At 35.1% G+C, this 23,193-nt stretch overlaps 2 protein-coding genes and 2 pseudogenes across 2 annotated transcripts; 1 reads left to right on the top strand and 3 right to left on the bottom strand.

Moving 5' to 3' along the window:
- Window positions 1-632: 632 nt before the first annotated feature.
- On the bottom strand, window positions 633-10,180 carry LOC142528584 (protein RRP6-like 2). Its single transcript, XM_075633628.1, has 14 exons — window positions 9,334-10,180; window positions 8,546-8,701; window positions 7,091-7,249; window positions 6,931-7,014; window positions 6,489-6,568; window positions 6,077-6,127; window positions 5,380-5,488; window positions 4,209-4,291; window positions 4,023-4,068; window positions 3,324-3,411; window positions 3,023-3,192; window positions 1,922-2,272; window positions 1,565-1,660; window positions 633-1,467 (listed from the first exon to the last, which is right to left on the bottom strand). The coding sequence occupies exons 1-14, from the start codon at window positions 10,024-10,026 to the stop codon at window positions 817-819; spliced, it is 2,817 nt and encodes a 938-aa protein (XP_075489743.1). The 5' UTR covers window positions 10,027-10,180; the 3' UTR covers window positions 633-816.
- On the top strand, window positions 10,060-17,249 carry LOC142529347 (putative inactive leucine-rich repeat receptor-like protein kinase At3g03770; annotated as a pseudogene).
- A 391-nt stretch (window positions 17,250-17,640) lies between these two features.
- Window positions 17,641-18,763, bottom strand: LOC142528876 (histone-lysine N-methyltransferase SUVR3). The gene is made up of 2 exons (XM_075634134.1): window positions 18,135-18,763; window positions 17,641-18,056 (listed from the first exon to the last, which is right to left on the bottom strand). The coding sequence occupies exons 1-2, from the start codon at window positions 18,721-18,723 to the stop codon at window positions 17,668-17,670; spliced, it is 978 nt and encodes a 325-aa protein (XP_075490249.1). The 5' UTR covers window positions 18,724-18,763; the 3' UTR covers window positions 17,641-17,667.
- A 2,467-nt stretch (window positions 18,764-21,230) lies between these two features.
- LOC142530033 (uncharacterized) lies at window positions 21,231-21,971 on the bottom strand (annotated as a pseudogene).
- Window positions 21,972-23,193: the final 1,222 nt, after the last annotated feature.

Genomic DNA, 23,193 nt, shown 5'->3' with positions numbered 1-23,193 from the left:
ATTTGGGCTGCGTTTGGTTTTGAGGATAGAATAATGAAATGATTAAGAGAGAAATGATAAAAAGAATTATTGAAGTAGAAAATTAATATATAATGATAAAATAATATTATAATTGGTATGATGGATAAGAATGTGATATTTAATAATTTTTTGATGAATTGACAAAATTACCCTTCTATTAGTGTGTCGGCGGGGGGCGACGGTCGGCCGGTGGTGGCGGTCGACCGGAAGCGGTGGCGGCGGTCCGCCGAAAGCGGCGGGGGTGGTCGGCTGGAAGCGACGGCGGTGGTAGGCCGGAAGTGGCGGCGGCGGTCGGACGGAGGAGGCGGCGACAGTCGACGGCGGTGGGCGGTCGGCCGACGGTAGAGGTTGGCGGTGAGCGGTCGGTGGAAGGAAGTGGTGGTGAGTTTGGATTTAGGAAAAGGATAAAATTGAAAAAATATGATGGATTAAAAGTGAGATAAATAATGCTAGGGGATGAGTAAGTATTATTTTAATCTACCTAATATAACTTAATCATTTATAGGAGGGATTGAGTTGGTTAAATAAAAATCGTACCAAACGCTTGATTAGGAGGGTTCCCATGAACCAAACATGGCCTTGGAGGAGAAGCCTCGTGCATAAATGAAAAAGTACGTGTATTTTTTCAGAAGAATCAGCAAAGGTAAAGTATATTAAAAGGAAAAAAATATTGAATTTATGGATTAAAAATTAGATGAATCACAATGTTTCGCAGTAGAATTAAAATTCAGATGATATACTAAACCCGGAACTGATGTAAACTATATGCGTATAAGAGATCGGTCGTCCATCTATTTAACGGAAAGTAGCACTGCGATTCCCGGATGCTGGAAAAGCCTGCCGCCTTCTACCCTGTGGAAGAACATCTGTTTTTTCTTCACCATTCTGTGGTTGAATTGTCACAGAACTCTTTTTCCCATCTCTTTTAAGCCTACTCCTAGTATTATCTTTGTTTTCTTCCGTTTGCGTCCTGTGAACATCCCCAAATTTTACCTGCTCTTGAGCAGCTGCATAATTGAACGGTTCAAAATCCCGGGAGGGTTGGAATTTTTCCACCGTTTCTGAACTCTTAGGTTGCTCTTGTGAAGCAAAGAACTTTTGGAAGCTTGAGGATAGATCGGACATTGACATGGGCTCATCTCCATCATCAATCTCTGATGCATAACCTGCTATGTTGTTTGCTGGGTGGTTTATGTCATGGTTGGATGTAGAATCGGGGTTCTTTTTTGCAGATTCTTCTATGTCTGAATCATCACCGAGATTAATAATGTCTTCAGTGGTTGAAACAGTAGCTGGTGCTGGGACTTCTTCCATGTGTGGTGGAACTTCAGTTATTGAGGGAGATTCCTGAACGGATGATTGAAATCGTTCATCCCTGCCTGAAAATATATGGAATGGGAGACTCACTGTTGACTTTATTTGCTCCAGTTTAGTGTCTTGTTGTTCCTAAAGCCAAGTAACTAACTTTAATCTTGAGAAGAAGAAAAGAAAAGTAAACGAATTTAGTCAATCAGGAATTGTCAAACTTCACAATGAAACTCACTATTTTATCAGGATTATACTTCCGCTTTGCTGGATTGCCAAACAATGCCCCAAAAGCTCGGCTTGGCTTTTCCAGCGTCGGAACAGTTGCTGCAGCCTAAGGTAAAGCAAGTCAATTTGCTAGACTAGAGGTGTTTTTAGCAGTCAAGGGACAATAATGCTCTGACAGCAATTTTACGGCAAGAATGAACTGAAACATGATCTTTGACTTCTTCTAATCAATAATAACGGGGGATTTTATTTGAGGAACATAGGACGGTCTGGTCAGCATGTGCTGATAAGTTTACAGTTTTTACATGAATATCATACACAGGAACCAGAAGACTATGCAATGGCAAGAAACAGAAAAGTAGCTTACGGCTGGTGACAATTTCATATCTGTAGCTGTATCTACAGGATGGCCAGATTCATGCAATGTTTCTCTAGGAACGGTAGCAGCACAACCATCTGTCTCACTTTTTTCATTCTCATTACTCTCATAAGAGTAGTGAGCAGATTTCAGCTCGTTTGTACTGATTGTAGCATTAGAACTTTCAACGACACGAGACTCGTTCACGTGTTGAACCGAAGATATTGAGGTGGCATCTTCGCGGTCATTAGGTAAATAGCTATGTTTTATTTCAACTTCATCGGAAATTTTTATTACTTCAGGAGCTGCTGGAGGTGACAATTCAGAATCGTTTGCAGCCAAAGAATTTTCTTCACTTACCTGCAACAAATGATATTGTTATCAAATGAAAGCATTACATAACATATTAGTGAAAGCAAATGGTTATGGATGAGAGAGGCCAGACATAGACCTCCAAAGAGAACTTTATTGAGCCTATCTGACCCAATACCACATATCAAGCTACAAAGGTTCGAGAAAATTTACATATAATTTTATAAACCAAAGAAGAAGAAGGGACCACTTATCTAGTGGCTGCAATAAATACAATCCACTAAAAATTTACAACAAGCATATCTATATTTGAGAATGAGATGTAAGATGCTTCCACACTTGCAGAACAAACTTGAAAGCAACTTTAAGTAAAATAATCAGCTAACATGCTTCCTGGTGCGTTTATGCTGTTCATTGTGGTAGATTGTTATTCCTCATCCTCGCGCTCACAAATTTTATCATGTCCTCTAGACTCAACCCACATGACGCTTGGTTTTTTGTCAATTTAAATGTCAAAATATTTTTGTGTCCTAGAAGCAAACAACAAAAGACGATAGATAAGCGGGCACAAGTAATTCCACGAGCTAGTTTCCTGAGAGTTTATAAAAACTTTATTTTTCATTGTGATGAGAATATGAGATACCGGAAGTAATGCTCTCCACAAAACTCGAGAGAGACTATGTCAAAATGTAGATAATTTTCCCCTTTCGACCAGCAATTAGTGAGTTCACGGAGACAAGTAAGCTAGCTGTAGACAGAAAATAAAAGAGAAGATAGGATAATTCATAAAATACATACCATTTCCAATCGCCTCGCTTTAAGATGTTCAACGGCTTCCTCAAATGCAGAAGCATTTCGGATGGCATATTTTATTACACTAACAACAGAAGCAATATTTTGTTCAATGTATGGGTGCTTAGATCTCAAAACATGACGTAATTTGCTGGCAGTGACAGGCATCTGTTTAGCTTTTAATCAACAAGCATAAAGGAAGAAGAATATGCAATGGGTGAGGAGGCAGAGAAAACAGTATGAAAAAAATACATCGGAAAACCTAGAAATACTGGAAGTAGTTAAATTTGGAAAAGCTAGCAAGTACCGAGTTCGAGAAGAGTCCTTTTCGGTAAAATATATCCAGTGCTCTCATCCTCAGCGCGAGCAACAGCATCCCTCCATTCATAGAGTCCCTACATGCCATTCAAGAGTTGCTAAAATTGTACTATGTATCGTTAAAAATTTCCATCATAAAATACGAATCAATCCTAAAAATTTTAAATTTAAATAATGAATTCATTTCTAAATACTTAAATTAGCGATTTAAAATAATTAATTGAATAACAAGTTAATATATGATATATATTTTTTATTACATGAATATATGATATTTAGACACAGACATAGCGAGCGTCCATATAGTGTTTAATTAGATGTAAGATGAACTTTTTTACTCAAATGACAGCACAAGCTTGAAACTCTAACAAAAGTTCCAATCGAACCTGCTGGGCAAGAGCCCAGATTTACCCTCACATATGTCCACCTTTGTAAGTATGCGAATACGACAAAATATCCAGGAAAAGAGAACTGAGAACAATGGATAGAAATCGTTTGCTTGTCGAAATTCCCAATAGCTTGCATAGCGACTGAAGCAGTCTAAACAAATGGGTAATAACCAACCCAAAGGCAAAATAAACAACGCAAACAAACATCATGTAAAAATTGTATACAGGCCAGGGAAAGACAGACATGAATAAAAAAAATGTATATAGGAAAAAAGACAGGAATGAATAAATTTACTCACAGAAACAACAGCTAGCTGCTTAGTGTTGAGCTCAGCATCCTGTAACCTGCATCATCATTTTTAAACCAAAAAATCAGAAAAGCAGATGAGTAGAAGCGAACACAGGCCAAGAACGCAATTTGTTTGACCTATGGACAACAAGGTCCATGACTAAATATTGCCACAAACTGACAAGTGGAGCAATACCCATAAATGTAAAGGTACGAGTCATCAGTCAGAAGCTCCTTTTCATAGAGTTGACAGCATATATCATAACTCCGTTTATAGACCTGCCGAAATACCACATAATTGTCAGTTGCAACAAGTGTTTAGTCATGCATTAAATTCTATAGCCCATTTATTTGGTTAGCATACCTTCTGCAGGTATATAAGTAAGAGAACTGAACATATTTTTCTCCACAAAAAAGTAAAATATACTTTCGAGTTTCGAGGTATGTAAGCAAGAGAACTGAACATAAATTTTTCCACAACAAAATTCGGTTAAGAGAACATTAAAGGTACTAGCTATAATGACAGCACAAAGTAAATATGTCTAATCATCATGTTTCTAGATATTTTAACAAAGTTTAAAAAAAAATTAATTAAAATTATATCCAATACATATTAAAGAATTGAAAACTACATTATTATAATATAAAAATATGTAAAAATGTATAGAAACAATTTTTAGTATTACTCTAATGATTAAGTTTAGGAATCAGGACTTTGATAGATAATAAATAAAATTATAAAAATAAGAAACGATGATTAATTATTAAATTATTAAACAATTAAAGGCTTGAATTTTGATTCATGAGTTCTAAAATTAATGTAAACTATGTTATGTTCGAAAAGATTGAGCTCCAGTCAACCAGGATCACCTTCCGTCACTAATTTTATGCGTGGTAGCAAAATTGGAAATTGTGTAAAGATTGCTCCCCAACGCACAGGAGACTTGAATATTAGGACACTGGTATTATATGCCACCACTCACATTAAACTCTCAAGTTGATTGGATATCCCTAACAGCAGGGAGGAGCCAAGGTGAATCTAAGGGGTATATAATCAGGTTTTAAGATTAAACATGTCACAATATTAAGTGTGGATATCCAGATTGGACTAGTTTTTCTTTAGTCTGATCATACCAGTCCTCGCACCTTGCTGACTATAATTTTACGAAAGAACTTCAATGTTTTATTTCAAAAAGTTTTCTCCAGTCAGCTTTGAAATTAGGTGGTATTTTGGATCTGAAAAAATTCACCTTTGAAATTAGGAAGCATTTTAAAGTTTCATCTTTTATAGTTTTAGAGTCGAAGTCACAATTCTGATTAAATACTTGAAACCAAATTCCAACGAAAAATGAATTTAAAGTGCTTGCCTCAGTTAGAGGAGGATCGGAATTTTCAGATTCAGCAGCTGACATTAGCAACTTTTGCCTCAGCAAGTCATAAATGTACAGCAAATAATGTGTATCTTCTCTGGCATATCTGTAAAACACAAATCATAAATTGACATGAAGATGACTGCAAAGTAACAACTAAAATCTTAAAAATTTAAAGTCCCGTGATTCTTGGTTGTCTAACTTTAATGCTTCATGTTACTACACAATCAATTCACAGTCCTTCATCCCCACCTTCAACTATCTCATCTACTAAACTTGATTCACCTGCTAACTACCCCGGGTCAAAAAAATAACATATGCATGTGTACGACACAGGAAGTGTATCAAAGCCTCAAAACTAAATCATCTAATCATAAAAGTGTCAATTCGGCACTCTCATGTTGGTTTAAAAGCAGTAGGGTACTAGTTGTGTAACTCAAATTTCGAGACAGGAGACAACCATATTTTACACTCTATTAGAATTAAACATTCAGTCCTCCACACGCATAGTTATGACAACCTCACAAGTACGTGAGCAAAACAAAGTCCCTATATTGCATTAAATAACAGAGAGAATACTATCAACAGAAAGTCAACAAGAGGATTCTTATGTACAAATTCACATGCAACATCATAAATAAATTAATAAATTCATAAAAAATATAACAGAGCATGAGTTTAAGAAGAAACTTACGCAATCATCTCACGGGGAAGTGGGCGTAGTCTCCAATCTGCATTCTGGTATCTGCAGAAAGTAGCTGGTTAATCCAGTAATCCGCTTCTAACTATACTCTTTCCTTCTGTTCTTCCATTTCTTTATAACTTTTCCTAGGAGTTCCACCAGTTCCAGTACTAATAGTCAGTGCTTCTCTATTTTTACATGAGGGTAGTCAGTGCTTCTCTATTTTTACATGAGGGTAGGGGGTTTTGTTGTTATCAGGGTCTGAACCCTGGCCTCTCCCACATGGAGAAAGGATTATGCCACTCCAATTACAAGGGCGGTAGTGCGTAGTTAATGCTTTTACACAAGGGGCAGAAACATCATGTCTGTTAAATTATATGGACCACCATATTACTGGATTTTTTATTACAGGGAGAGATCATACTCTTTGTTTGCTGCAACTCCACAATAATGATTCAGCAGGTACTCCAGGCTGTTACGTTCCAATTTCAATACCCTCGAGGCCTGTCAGCGAAGAACAAATATAATCGAGATCAGAATCAGATAAAGAAGTGTGATAACTTTAACAGTTGTGTTTAAATGTCATTAATACAGAAATCTATTTTCAATGATATCAGAAGAGAAAACATGGAAAAAATTCATTTAACATACAGAAACATGCCCAAAAATGTCACAATGTGAGTGCATATAGAAATCTTCAAATTGTTCAATTGAGTAAAATGAATTATGTCACGCTCCACGATGTTAAGAAATACGACATGTAGAAGCTTGAATAATTTGGGATTTAGGTGTGTTCAAATGCTTAGCGTAGCAAAATAATTCATTTATGCAACATCATCTACACAAATGGGTTTCAATTCGAAGACCTGTCCTGTGTCAAACATGTTGCAGACATATATGCTGAAGTCCCGTTGAAGCCATAGAATGTCACGATCTGCTCCATGCATGACCTAATCAACGCAACAATTATGCTGATTTAGAGAAGCCAACGTGATCCCAATTATCCACAACAATCAGAAAACTCACCTTTCTCTTAGTTGGGTCTTTGAATACAGGTCTGAGATAAGGACCAACGTGAACCCGGAGTTTCAGTGTGTCAATCACAAAATCCTCAGTTCTTGTGGAAATTTGCATCAAGCACGTCAAGCCTTGAAAAGACCTGTAATGGTTATGCTCCAAATCAACCTGCAAAATAGTTGCACACGTAAACAACAAAAACACAATAACTCACAGAAATAACCTTAAGAAACTCGAGTATCAAACTCTCCAGGTGCAAATAGAAGAGCACACACTTTTGTGGGTTCCATTGGATATCTCCTGAAATTGTACCAACCATCGTAATAATGCAACACAAGACTTTTAGAAATTTATAGCAACTATCACCACATAAGAAAATACATACCATGGACCATGGTACGGTTTTACAGGACTGACAGGGGAAAAACCAGACGATGATCTAAGCTGCTTTAAAATAGCAAGTTATTGATCATAAACTAAGTTCAAATATTCTGATAGAACAAAGCATATATTCAAAACATGGACTAATTATATTTTTGGGTTTTCGAAGAAACTGTCTCACTCATAAGGCAAATAAAAGACCTTGAGCTCAAACTACAAACCCCCAGCTATGAGTTACACCAAGCTTATTACAGGAGAAGTGATAAACATATTAACAAATAAACAATGCATATATATGCAGGCAGAGATAAGGAGAGCTCAAGAAAATGTCAATAACTCGATATCAATAGATGTAGTTGAAGTGACGTGTTCAGTACTGAATTGACACATTAGGCAGGTATCTGTAGGAAACTAAAGACCCTCTCTTACAATAAAAATCACATGATCACAAATGCGCCAACAAAGATTTCTACTAACTAGGTCTTATCTGAAGACCTTGAGAATTCTAAATATAATATAATTTGGTATACACTAATTTCAGACCCACCACCATGAATATGAAAGTGATCGATAAACATAACAAAACCAAGATACTTCATACATCACGACTTTAAGAACATGAAGCCTGGACATCTGAGCAAGTGTTGTCTCATGCATTTGAGAACATAGTGGAGGGTGCAATAAGAACAAAAAATTGTCCAGTTCAACCGTTATAGCCTAGATGTTTCTCCTTTTGGGGCATGTGTCTAACTCAAAGGTGAGACAAATTCATGATAGTGCTTTAAACAAACTAAAACATTTGGGGGAGCTTTGGCATTTGGTTAGTCTGGCAGGAGATGTGATTCCAGACATGGGTGAAAACAACTTTAGCACAAAAATTGGAAAGCAGCTCTCAATAGCTAACCATGAAGAAAGGCACCATAGATTATCAACTACGACGAAGCCTCTACACCCCGGACAATTATATGAACCAATAATTGATGTATACAACGTCAAATCAATATATCAATACATGTGTGTGCGCGTGCGCGTGTGCGTGTGCGTGTACCCATGTGTATTATCAATAAACAGGACATAGTTTACCGCAAATTCCTCCACGCTAGACAATTTTGAAGCCAGCCGTCTCAACTCATTCACATCTTCAACAAGTTTGAATGGGGTAAGTTCTATTGGAGGAGGTTTAATAGGCTCCGCAGTGCTGTCATTTTTATCAACAAAGTCAAGGACAGAGAGCTTTTCCTGTTAATATAGGAGAAAATTAAGTTAACAGTAAGCACCATTAAAGATTTTTATATATTTCTTATCATATGGTACGATTAAAACATGTAATAACCTATGAGAAACATCTAATCAAACAATCAGAGAGAAGCTAAAGTCAATATATGCATTTCGTGACCATTTCCATACCCAAGTTTGAGCAGAGAGATAGATACATGTTGTGCAGAGAATGATTTCAGAAGGCTCGTTTACTCTGCCAAAATTTTCAGAAGAGCATTCAATATATTCAGAAACATTGTCATCAGCCAGACACATTCAATCTTAGAAAAATTTCTAACATTAAATTAAACAAATGAGGGTTGTCACTTTGGTAAGGCAGATGATATGATGGAGGATCGATTGAAATGAAACTGAGAAGAATAACGGCAAAAGCAAACAAGAACTTATAATAGCCAATAGATAAATAACCTCAGTAATCCAATCCGATTTTCTTGTAATCACGTAAACACAACAATCATCACCAAGACACCAAACTCTAAGGCAAGGCAAGAACACAAGCATAACCTTGACAAGTAAGAACAAAACAAGAAACAAACAAAACCCAGAAAAATACGAACAGAAGAAAGATCGACAAATGAAAACCAGTATCTAACCAGGTAATGTACGAAGGTAGACCCATCTTCACTCCTATCCAACCAGACGTGCTCGAACGGCTGATTCAAATTATTTACAATTATTTTGTACTCATCTTGCGGCCTGGGTATCGTAGGTACGTGAAATGGAACCTTAGGCTTCACCTTTTCTGCTACCCTCACTTCTTGACTCTTCACTCTGAATTCTTCCACATTCGCATCCAAACTTGAAAACTTTTTCTTATTCTTCTTCCCATAAACCATCTGAAACCCACTATCGGAATCATCATCAACAGCATTAACTCTCGTCTTCCTGATACCACTCTCCTCTTGGTTCTTCCGCAACCTCTTGAACTCCTCCAGTGACACATCAAACTTTTCAAAAATATCGTCATTCACATTTTCAAGCCAGTCGTTCGCCACATCATCATCCAATTCCATCTTTTCATCAGGCGGGAACATAACCGCCTTTCCTAACAAATCTTCCGATGCCCCAATTTTTATCAACAGATTTTTCGACTTTTCGCTGATTTCTCTAACAAGGTTCTTGAATTCCGGAAAATTGTTATAAAAATGAAAATCCTTCTGCGAGGGTAGGATTCTCGATGAGCCTGAAAGCTTTCCTATTGACGTTCGTAAGGAACCCCTCGCTGCCAGCTTCCGCAGAGTCCCAGTTCTTCCTGGAGCTCCTTCATCAGTTCGATCAATTTCCATTATGTGTTTCTTTTTCCCCCTCAAAACACGCTTATGCTTACAGTTCTGAATTTTGGAATTTCAGTGACGGCTTTCGAGACTAGGGTTTATAGGGTTTTTAAGATAAACCCCATTTTCATTTCAGAGGTTTCAGGTACACAACAGAATGCAGATTGTACAACGCACGGACTAGTTATTTTTCGTCCTTTCCTGAAAGGCAGAGATGCATGACAAGTGTACGGTCCCGATGGTGCCTTTAAAATGTTTTAATCTTTTGTAGAACAAAATGCCGAAATAATATATATAATGTGTTTATTAATGTACTCAAATTCAAGTATTAATTTTAATTATATTAAATTTTACAGTAAAATTAATTTAATCCACGGATTATATATGTCCAAAAATGTTCCGTTGGAAGCATAAATTAAAATACAAAACCAAATTGCATATTTAGCTTCAAAAAATTTCAAGAATAAACTAATACTTAACAAAATATATATATATATATAATCAGTTTAAGTTCTGCTTTTAATTAACTAAGCATGTTATTGTTAATATATATATATATATATATATATATATACTAAATGGCTGTGAATTGTGAAACCTTGCTTATATATTAAAAGTTAATGAAGATTCATATCAAAATCAAATGTTAAGAACAAGATTGAAGCCAAATCAAGATTGAAGCCAAATCAAGATTAAAGCCATTAATTTAATTTTGTACTTATACTAACTGATTTGTAATACATGAAATCCTTTCAGATCATCGTTTCTTTACTTATATTATAATGAAATATCTGTATCATTCATGTTCAACTAGACGTGCTCGGTATTTGTATAAGATAAAACATAATGTAAGCTGAACGTATACTTCTTACAAATACTTTTTTATATCTTAATTTCTCTCATTGTGGAATTGAGAATTCTCCATAATAATCATGGATTTTTATTTGGAGTGGTGAAACTTGGAAGTGGGAATATTGTACTATACATGGGGACCATACTCAATTTTGGTATATTTGATCGACATGGTCCAAGTTTAAAAGGCTCTCCAAAGATTTTTGGCAATTAGGCGAGGAGAGGCATCTCAACTCATTTTTAATCTAAATTGCTCACGTTTACGCGAAAATCAGAGGAAAAAAAAGACTTTCGATGTCATTTTATTGTTTTTTGTTTCAAACACGAATAAATTGAATAATGAATACTTTTAGGATTACGGATTACCAAATTATTGCTTATTTGAAGCAGCTATAATTTCCATCATGTTGGAAATTTTTAATCGTGGCAATCGTTTAGTAACAAAGTCTGAAGCCAAGAATTATAAACAAAAGTAAATAATCAATAAATTCTCAACGATATAGTTGTATTTGTGTTTAGTTCATATAAGACCAAAACAATTTATGCAATATCTGATTCACAAAAAAAAAATCTACACTCACGGGACTCCAATTGTTTTCTCGAATAAAATTTGGTACAAAAAATTAAAGATTTGGTAATAATATATGATATTTGATTACAAATATTTCATATATGACACTAATATATGATTTCTCAGCGCTCGAATATGTATATCAAGTATAGATATTAATGAAACGTTTTTTCCGGCTAAAAATCGGCACAAAAGATTGAAAATATGATACCAATATGTGACATTCGAGTACAAAATATTTCGGATCCGATACTAATATATTATTTTTCAGTACTCAAATATGTATAACAAATATTTTATCATTGATGAGTGTCTTTTTTGGATGAAAATTGGTACAAAATTTTTAAAAATTGATACTAATATATGATTTTTTAGAATAAGCTCTTTCAGTTATGATATTGATATATAATATTTGAATTGAAAACAAGAGTAACAGGTGTTGGTATATATATATATATATATATATATACACTTATTCTAATTTTATACTCGAAATTTTATTTTTTGTATCCGATCTAAAATAGTTAACACTCAAATATCATATATATGCTCAACATTTTCAATGTTTTATATGAAATTTCATCTGAAAAACACATGTGGGCCTAGATAGTGGAAAACCATTTTTTTGTGAACCAGAGACTGTACAATATTTTTTTTTTTTCGACAGAGATTGAACACAAATACAACTGTTATGGAAATTTAAAAACAAGTCTCCCAATAAACAACGTCATAGGCTTGTGGAAATTCCATTAATGTTTTAAAATATGATGAAATATATTGGGGGTGCTATAAATAGATTATTTACATTTATGATACAGTTATTTATAGGTTATTTTCAACTGATATGATAATAACATGCTATTTCATTAGAGTCGAAGAAAATAATTGAAGCATATATAATGGAAATATTCCGGAAACACCGTTTTTCACCCATCCAACAACAATTCCCACAAATAGTCAACTTGTCGAGAATTTAATCATATCTAAAGACTATAATGGAGTAGGGAAAAACCCTACAAGAAATGATGGGGGAGAAAATGAATAGGCAAGAGGGAAAAAATAAAAAAAGAAATTATCATTTAAAAATTTATAATATAATTGACATTACATAATCTTCTATTAAATATTGTCTTGTTTTAATAAGAGGAGTAACAACATCTTTATCCATATATATATATAAACAAAGTTGTCTATTATATTTAATAAGTTCTCGCCAAAATTTTTACTAAATTAGGAAATTAAAAAAAAAACTTATTTCATAATATATTTAATAATATTACAATTTTCAATTAACAATAAAATGGATTGTCTTTTCAAAATTTCTTTTCGAAGTTTTAATATCTATTGGAGAACATAATTTGAAATATTTGATAATAGGTAATTAATATGTAATTAATTAAAGTATAAAAATTAATAAAATTATCGTAAAACATATAATTTTTTTTTTAAATTTCAGTTTTAAAATTAAATTTCTTGAAAATATAAATTTCACTTTTAATTTCAAATTTAAATCTAAATATCTTGAAAAAATAAAAAACATTCAAAGATTTGACATCGGTACCATCAAATGATTTAATATCTTGATTCCATCACACGATTCATACAACGAAGTTGTGCTGAATATAATTTGATTGAAAACAATTAATCTTAAAAATGATAATTCTAAAAAAAAAGATATATCATTAATCTCAATATAGGTGAACTGCAATAAATGATTGAAAAACAATTAATTTATACGATTTTTATTGATATTTTTATAATAAAGAATTATATATATATATATTTAAAAAAAAAGAATTCAATTGTGAATTGAAGAAATTTGAATCATCCCAAATCCAAGCCCTTCTAAATGTTCGACAGCTTCTTGGTTTTCCACCCTCTTTGAATAGCCGGAACAAGGGCACATATTTCTGAGATAGTGAGCCATCGTTGAATCTTACCGTTGTTTGTTATGAAGAGAACATAACTCAGCTGCATATTGTGGGAGAAACAGGGCCTCCTCGATTACATGAGAATTTCTCTATCGATTCTTTTGTTGCCACGCTTGCTAAGATTCCAGGCTTGGAAGTCCTACGATTGGTTTATTGGGACCATTGCCCGGTGAATTCACTAACTCATCCTCCTCGGAATTACTAAACTTAACTTCCAAATTTCTTTCAAGGCAGCATATCGCCAAGTATATCATCAATGACAAGGCTTCAAAGTTTAATACTCGATAGCAATAACCTCACTGGTCGGATGCCAGATGGGATAGGTACACTTTCATCTTTGGTTGTTTTGAGCACGAGGAACAATTCTTTAAATGGAACTTTGCCACATTCATTGAGGAACTTGGGGGACCTCAGAGTTCTTGCATTGTCAAATAACAAATTTTCTGGCGAAGTGCCGGGGGTGGGTTGACAAATCTTCCGGGGCTAGACTTGGAAAACAATGCTCCCGGCCCTCTATTTCCTGTGGTTTACGACAATATCAAGAGCATTGTGCTTAGGAACAACAAGTTCACTTTTAGGATTCCAGAGAAAGTATCTTTGATCATTTCCTCCAACAGATTCGTCAGACCATTTCCAGTATCTTTGCTATCTCTGCCACGTCTCACTTTTCTCGATCTAGCACAAAACAAATTCACAGGCATGCTTGTTGAAAACCTACCTTGCAGTAACGAACTTAGTTTTGTGAACTTGACTACTAATCTGTTGACTGGAAAATTGCCCAGGTGCTTGTTGTCGGGATCAAGAAAAAGGGTTGTGTTGTATGCCGGAAATTGTTTGTCAACAGGAGATCAAACTCAAAACCCAATTTCTGTGTGTAAGAATGAGGCTTTAGCTGTTGGAATTTTACCTCATCCCGAGAAGAGGAAAAAAACTTTCAAAGTTATTCTTGCTTTAGGCATATCTGGTGGAGTTGTTGGGGCAACCATTTTAGCTGGTGCGATATTTCTGGTTGCAAGAAATTTTCTTGCCAAGAACGAAAAACAAAAATCTCCTCCTAGACTTGTATCAGAAAATGTAACAGCGGTATACACCTCAAAGTTGCTTAAAGATGCAAGTGCGATTTCTCTCTTTTCTATATCTTTTTTTTAGCCGGAAAGTTTATTGATTTAATTAATTTTATATGTTTATTCCTCATAGGATACATAACTCAAGCCATGAAAGTAGGAGCACTTGGCCTCCCTTCCTGCCGGCCGGACCTTTTCACTGAAAGAGCTTGAGGAGGGAACCAAAAATTTTGGTACATCGACTTCGATGGGAGAAGGATCTCACGGTCAGGTACTTGCTTTTGGTTTCCGTATGAAAGAAATGAACATCTTTTCAATTCAAAATCTAAAATAATGATCAGCATCGTTGGTGATGACCTTCCTCTACATGGACTCAGATGTACAGAGGTCAACTAAGGGATGGCTCCAATGTGGCAATTCTATGCCTGAAATTGAAGAAAAGCCACAGCACGCAGTACTTGATGCATCATATTGAAATGATCTCAAAGTTAAGGCATTGCAATCTGGTTAGTGCTCTTGGGCACTGCTTTGAGTATTATTTGGATGATTCAACTGTGAGCAGGATAATTCTTGTCTTTGAATATGTGCCAAATGGAAATCTAAGCAGCTGGATATCAGGTAAACTATTACACGTAATTCTTGTGAATCCGTCTGTGTTTTTATGTTAAGAGCTAAATATTAATAAACATAACAGCCACAGTTCATTGTCATTTTTGGCAGACACGCGAGCAGAAGCTTACCTGGGCTCAGCGAATAGCGGCTGCTACAGGAGTAGCAAAGGGTATCCAGTTCCTTCACACAGGAATTATGCCGGGTGTCTTTTCCGATAATCTGAAAATAACAGATGTTTTACTGGATCAGAACCCTAGCCGCAAAATCAGCAGCTACAACCTGCCTTTGCTAGCAGAAAACACGGAAAAAGTACAAATAAATATAGCTTTCCAAATTTGTATCTTCACATCATCTTTGCACAACCTGACAGTCTAAATCTACTCGATTTGACAGGATCGTCTCCAAAATTTCCTTGGATCCAAGGAGGCCAAGAATGCAAGGTTTGTTATCATAAGTACAAGTGAATGTATGACATTCAAATACGAAGTCATTAAGAAAATGCTTCTTCATGAAAATAGTCTCTTCAATATTTATTTCTTATTATTAATTGATTTTCAGGGAAAAGCATCAAAACAAGTTGGGTAGTTATGACTTTGGAGTGATGCTACTAGAAATCATCTCAGGGAAGCCCATATATTCCAGATACGAAGTGGAGTTTCTAAAAGAACAGGTACTCACTGAACTAAACTACAGTTCATTTTTCATTCTTAATCCCAAAGCACCAAATGATGCACGGAACTCATCTAATAATTAGTGATACTTTTTTTTCACGTTATGCAGTTCCAAGCCAGCATAATAGTGTTAGTTTTGTGGCCCACGTGTCACATTATTATTAGATATTTAATTAATATTTTAATATCTAATTGGTCAGAGTGGTTTTATACTACTAACACACGTAGATAGAACGTGTCATTTTATCTGATTTAAGTGAAACGGTCCTCTCTCTCCCTATAAAAGAGGAGCACAGATATCACAATCCATCACTCAAGTGAAAGCTCTGATATCACATGTAAAATTTAACATGATTCATGACAAATTATAATTCAAACACATATAATTCGACATATATATAGATCATAGAACTTCATAATAATCACATTCCATTAGTTACAAAAATAATTAATTACTAACCTTTGTTTGCCATAGATTCCTTCTGCTGCACAATTGTAGAAAACGATTTCCCTCTCTTTCCTAATTCTCGAGTCACAGAGCTTTCTCTTGAGTGATAGATTATGATATATGTGCTCCTCTCTTATAGGGAGAGAGAGGACAGTTTCACGTAAATCGGATAAAATGACACATTCTATCAACGTGTGTTAGTAGTATAAAACCACTCTGATCAATTCAACTTCCAGTGAGTTGAAAGGAAGGTCCTATGATATCCTTCTTATTCATTTAATAATAAGTATTATCTATTAAACCATAAATTAGATATTTAATAATAATGTGGCACGTGGGCCGCAAAACTAACAAATAGCGGATGATACATCAAGAAACAGCATAGTTGATCCAGCGATTAGAAACTTGTGCTCGGGTGAATCATTGAAAACAATGATGGAGCTATGCTGTAGATGTTTGACAAAGGATCCAGCTGATAGACCTTCCATTGAAGATGTTCTATGGAATTTGCAATTTGCTTCTCAGGTTCAGGATGCATGGAGGGGTGATTCCCAAAGCAGTGAGAGCTCTCCAACTCTATCTCTGAAATCTGCACGCTTAAAGCGCAGTATCAAATAATGGATGTAACAGGCGCTTCTTCTTTTCAGTTAAAAGCCTCGACCAACCAGATTGTAATCTCTACTTTTTGTGCCAGATATTTGATGTTTCAGCACTTATGAAAGTTTGTTTCAGAATAACAAAGGAAAAAATGAGGTTATAAACTGGTATGCCAAGTGATGCTGGTATCATTTTGCTTTTTCATGTTAGTGGATATGTTGATTGACAAAAAGATATTGATTTTGTTGAATCTCTCTTTGCGTAGAGATTGGCATTTCTCATAAGAAAATACAACATAACAAAATTTTCATCAAAAAAATTATTAGCAAGATTAGATACAGCATGACGTACGGGCTGGATGATGCTTCCAAGTTCCATCTTCTAAGACCAAATTATTGTGGCTTTCTTTGTTGGTTTCGAAAAAACATCTTCTATCTGGAAACACATGCATTATGACAACATCGATGTAACAAGAGTCAAGAACGTTGCAAAATTCATCAACCATCCTTGCGATGGTGGAAATCTTGACACATAGATCGTGCACAGTTCTGGGTTTCTTTGCTTCCAAAGAAATTCAGAAAAATGAAGAGCTCTTTCTTTTAGTTACGAAAGTTTTAGGCTTAGGTCAAACACCCGACAATATTTATGTAGTGCTTCTCTTGTGCCGAGTTCCTACCATCACAACACACCCGAACATCTACAGTTAAACACGAAATAACCTTTTGTGTTTCAATTTCTTACATGGTAAATAATCATCACCAGAAAATAGCTAGTAAGAACAAAGATAGATCGTGTTTCATTCTTCGTTCACATATAACAAGGTATGCACAGTCAAACAAAGTTAAACTAACTTCCAAATGGATTATTGCACACAACAAAAGATTATTTTGTGTAAATTTGTATATGTTCAAGTATGTTCTGATGGAAGAAATCCAGTACAATAAGAAGTATCACAAAAACATCGTTGGCCATTTGGTTTGAGCCTAAAACATCCATAACTAAATGAAATTTCTTCATTCTCCTGAATTTCTCTCAAAGCAAAGAAGCAAACACGAGACAACAAAGACCCAGTACTTCGTACAATCACCGTGTCAAGATTTCCGCCATCGCAAGAGTGATTAATGAATCGTGCAACGTTCTCGATTCTTGTTGCATCAATGTTGATCCTAATGCATACATTCCCAGATGGAAAATGCTCCTTCACAACCAACAGAGCGGGGGTCAAGCATCCATTTGATGCAAGTTCATCATATTTCTGCTGTCGTTGTCTAGATTCTTTGGTAGAGATAATTTCACCTTCAAGTTCAAGAACATTAGATCAACATCTTTTAAACATCGGCCTATAAAAAAAATCAACTTCAAAATCTAATTTACCTGTATATTCACACACAAACTTTCCCTCAGGAATCAACTCAGCAGCATACAAACCCCAACCCTTTCTATCATCTTTCACAATCTTCAATTTAACGGACACCCCTCCCTGAGTCATCCTGTTCCCACATCCAAAGTCACACATACAACTTGGACCACACTCCGTACAAGGACAATTATCACAAATCCCACCCTTATCAACACATCCACAATCAATTCCACCCTCGACCCGGAAAAGAAACGGGTCGGGTCGAGTATGTCCCTGACACATTTGCGATTCATTGTCGGAGCCCCATGGCTGGCGTAAGTCGGGCTTCATCTGGAGAACCTGCGTTGGGGTGTAGAGAAAGTAAGGGTATGGTTGCGAATCGCCCGCTATGGGATTGAGAAAAGGGATTGGAACGTTCTCGAAGTTTCTGGAAGCATCCGAGGTTCTTCTCGCGGTTACTAGCTTCGCGATTTGGTACAAGGTATTACAGGTCGACGAAATTGATGCTAGTTCGACGGGAAGAAGGTATGGGAAGAACACGGCAGCGCATTGAAAAAATGCTTCGCCGGAGCTGTGAGCTTTCTGGCTCTGTTGTTCCTCCATTGAATTGGGAAACTGTTGCAAAGAGATTTTTAGCAAATCAAATAATATAATTATTATTATTCTTATTATTTTTTAATTCGGTAGTATAAAACCACTCTGTGAGTTTAAGTTTTCATCGGTTATAAAAATTAATTCGATCGGTTCGATTATTGCTAAATTTTTCGGTTCGATTCGAGTATGGTTAATTCGATTCATTCGATAACCGAATCGACCGAATGCTCACCCCTATCGGAGAGCCATTTAGATTAAAAAACTAGAGTAATTAAGAAAGAAAAGTATATTTTTTTAATTAAAAAAATGTTTTTATAATTATAAGTGTTCGGATGGGTTTGTAGTGATTTAAACACTTAATTAAACTAAATGAGTGATTTTCCAAAATCCCAAATGATAAATTTTTATTAATTAAAGAAGTTTTTCTTATCTAATTATCCAAACACAAAGACACTTTTACTAAAAACACACACACATTAAGCTAAAAAAAAACACTTGAAAAGAAAAATGAAACCAAACACGCTTTAAGTCAGTATGACACGTTTCCAGACTCTCCATCTCCAATATTTAAAATAAGATAAAAACTTGTGTGAGACAATCTCAGGGGTCATATTTTGTGAGACGAATCTATTATTTGGATCATCCATGAAAAAAATATTATTTTTTATATTAAAAATATTACTTTTTATTGTGAATATCAGTAGAATTGACCTGTCTCACAGATAAAGATTCGTGAGACCGTCTCACATGAGACATACTCTTAAAATAATCTTAAATAATAGAATTAAAAAAAAAAAGCAAAATAATAAAATTTAGAAATTTAATTTCATAAATATATTTTTTAAAGGAATTTCATAAATATATTAGTAAGTGATATTTGTGAAACAACGATAAAAAATTTGAAAAATAAAATATTTTATATAATTTAATCAATAACAATGCATCACAAAGTATGTATGATCAACGAAGACGAAAAAGAGCCAATTAAGACCTTTTGGTGTAGTGCAAATTGGGACGGGCCACGGATCTTCCGCAAGAAAATATAGTGTTAGGCATCTTTTATTACAATTCAACTCTTCAAGCTTTATATCAAAATTTATCTTATATATCTTTTAAATTTTAAGTTGTGCTTGGATAGATGAATTTTTATGATATCAATGAACGGGTATTTTATACGACCTACATCAATAATGGTTTCACAAATCATCATCTAAAGCCACAAGGAAATCAATGAAGGATCACAGTTAGGTCCCATATTTAGGCATACCAACAAGGATGTACAAGTTAAAATTCTCTTAAAATTATGAAACCCGAAAAACCCAATACCTGTATAGCAAGATAAAGAAAATTGGAACAAATAAATCACAAGAGAAAACTGAATGAGATCAAGTAAACAAATGGCCACCCGTATGCTTTAAGTTTAATACTAGCAAAAAACAGATATGGCGTCACGGCCTTCTCTGTCTTTACCATAAAGAGAATGCCAAGGCCTGCGAAGATAAAATTTCTGTAGCATCCAATTTGAAGAACCATGTGCTCGGATGCAAAATCATTTCCACGAGAAATTCTAGGATGTCTTTCAACGTCATTGTCACCCTTGGGAGCATGTTCTAAATTTATTGAATCAAATAAAGACATGATAAACAGTTAAGGTCCACATCAAATACCTAGTCATTCACTTGATCACATATATGCTCTATGTTATTAGTACATTAGCGTATCTTCAAGAGTATAGTAACGAACGTCCCCACAAACTCAAGCAAATCTTGTCATACAGGTCTAGCTAGCTGGGTAGCTGACCCTTGTAGTCCGTTCTTGACCGAGTGCGAACTTCCCTAAACATAATAGTGCTTTGGAATAAGCAGATACGACACAACCTAAATTATTCCATAAACCCCAGAAGCAGATATCCCAACAAAAGACTTTTTATGTTTATCTTCAATCCTACTGGACACTCTTTGCTAGTAAAACACATTCAAAAGTCCCTTTGGAGCCTCAACTGTTTCTCCACACAACATGAATCATGGCCAACGTTTTACAGGCAAACAGCAGACTTTTATGTGGTCTATGTAATAAAGACACTTCAGGAATCGCTATAGCTAAGAACAAGTTCAGTATCAGATAAATATTCACCATGTAACAGGAGCCCAGCTCTAAATAGGCATTAAAACAATAAACGATAAACTTATAAGCAAGGACTTGGTAAAGCGAAACGCTCGAGTAAATCCAACAAGGATGTGTGTCACGCAAACAATGTAGAATTTCTAATATTCACCTTATGACAGACGAAGGTGCTCACTTATCACACAAACATACTCTGCATCTAATCTACATTACTTAATGATTTCTACTTCAAAATACAAAGTTTTTTGTTTCAATTACAAGCAAGAATTACAAATAAAATGTGGTTCATCCATAACAAGATTAGAACTAACTTTACTTGGGGACGAAAAGGAAAATCACACATTTCGGCAACAGGTTCCCAAGCATTCAAAAAATTAAGCATCTGCACTGAATTGTTTAGGCCTTTTCCTTTACTTCTAAATCGTGATAGAGCTAAGAAATAACAGTGAAACAAAAGGGTTTCTCCATCATCCAATTCTCAGCGCATTACAATTATAAACCCCCAAAAATAACAGAAGCTAATTTTTCTCATAATAAAACTGTAAATCACCGAAGATATGCCGGGATCTTAATGCGAATAAAAAGCATACTCATAACATAAGAAATCACAACAAAAGCAACCCCAGTTGACGCGTAAGACACCTTCACGCTCTTCGCCCTGTTCTTATCCAGCGCCAGATCCAACAGCACGATTCCGATGCCTCCCAGAACAAACATGAACCCCGACGAGAGACCCTCGATGATGTACTGGCCATTCACCCGGCCCGGAAGGAAGACCACAGGTCGAACCGACCCAGTGAAGCGATCCTGGGTGGATCCGATGCCCGGTGGCTCGACAATTACGTCGTAGACGATACCGGATACGACCATGAAGTATGTGAGGAGGACCAGGGAGAATACTGTCATGGAGGAAGGGAGAGTGAAGGACGGCAGCTTCAGGCGGAGACGCGGCGGCCGGAGGACAGAGAAAGGTAGCAATCGGATGAGACTGGAAAATCGGGTCAATCGAGTCGGATGATGGATTGGGTTGGGTCGCAGTGGTGGAGCTTGAAGTTGACATTTTTGCCGGTGAGTTGAAGGACGACCAGAGGGGTGGAGCTGAGGTGAATTTAGGTCACCAATTAAATAAAATTCTTTTTATATTATATAAAATTAAAATGTTTGACAATATACATACATACATATATATATATATATGAGTTTTTTTTATTCTTTTCTTTATTTTTAATTCATATATCAAAATTGCAGTGTAGTCTCTCACTATTTTTTATAATTATGAAAAATATTGTATAAGCACGTAACGTGTGCGTCAGTCCACTAGTATATAGTATATCTAACTTAACTATTTGGCTAAATTTTGATAGTAGCTCTCTTGTAAAACGTTCTCACGAATTTTTATCTGTGATACGGGTCAATTCTACCGATATTCACAATAAAAAGTAATACTTTTAGCATAAAAAGTAATATTTTTTCATGAAGGACCCAAATAAGAGATTCGTCTCACAAAATACGACCCGTGATACTGTATCACACAAGTTTTTGTCAAATTTTGATTGATTGTAATACAAATAATTAGATTAATTAAATGAATATACTTTTATTCGAAGTGACACGTCAATTTAATTGTTTTTAAAAAGTATTAGAAATAATTTTTTCCCAAATAAAAAAATTATGTGGACTAAAATGTATCTGTAAATTCGATTTTAATATTTGTCCATCGGGCGACTATGCACAAATACAAAGAGGTTTTAAGCCTTCGACAAATAACACAGAACAAAGATTTCACACTGCTTTAATTAATCAAATTGCGACTTGTTTGGGCCGATTATTGTGCATCAACCATATCATGGCATCATCACAATTCAATTTCTTCTGAGTCCTTGGAACACAGATGGAAATAAATTATTTATGCAAAATATTAATTGGGACAAAAACTTGTGTTAGACGGTCTCACGGGTCGTATTTTATGAAACGGATATCTTATTTGAGTCATTCATGAAAAAATATTATTTTTTATGCTAAGAGTATTATTTTTTATTGTGAATACCAGTAGGATTGACTCGTCTTACAGATAAAAATTCGTGAGATCGTATCACAAGATACCTATTTTATTAATTGATATCATATTAATTTATTCCGTAGATAATTGATATACTGAAGTCGCCAAACAAAACAAGTTAAGGTAATCACGATAACTGCTTGAAGGTGTATGCGTGTGAATAAATAAGGGTAAATCATAATATATATTTGAAAAATCCTATCACTTCGATTCTCATACATATCTACTCCATGTTTGGTGTCTGTTTTTTTTTTTACTTTGATAGATTTCATACTGATTCATATAGTATTTATTTG

This window comes from Primulina tabacum, chromosome 16, assembly GCF_025594145.1.
Source record: "Primulina tabacum isolate GXHZ01 chromosome 16, ASM2559414v2, whole genome shotgun sequence".
NCBI classification, from domain to species: Eukaryota; Viridiplantae; Streptophyta; class Magnoliopsida; order Lamiales; family Gesneriaceae; genus Primulina; species Primulina tabacum.
Note: the sequence above shows the minus strand (reverse complement) of the source record. Positions and strands in the feature narration are given on the sequence as shown.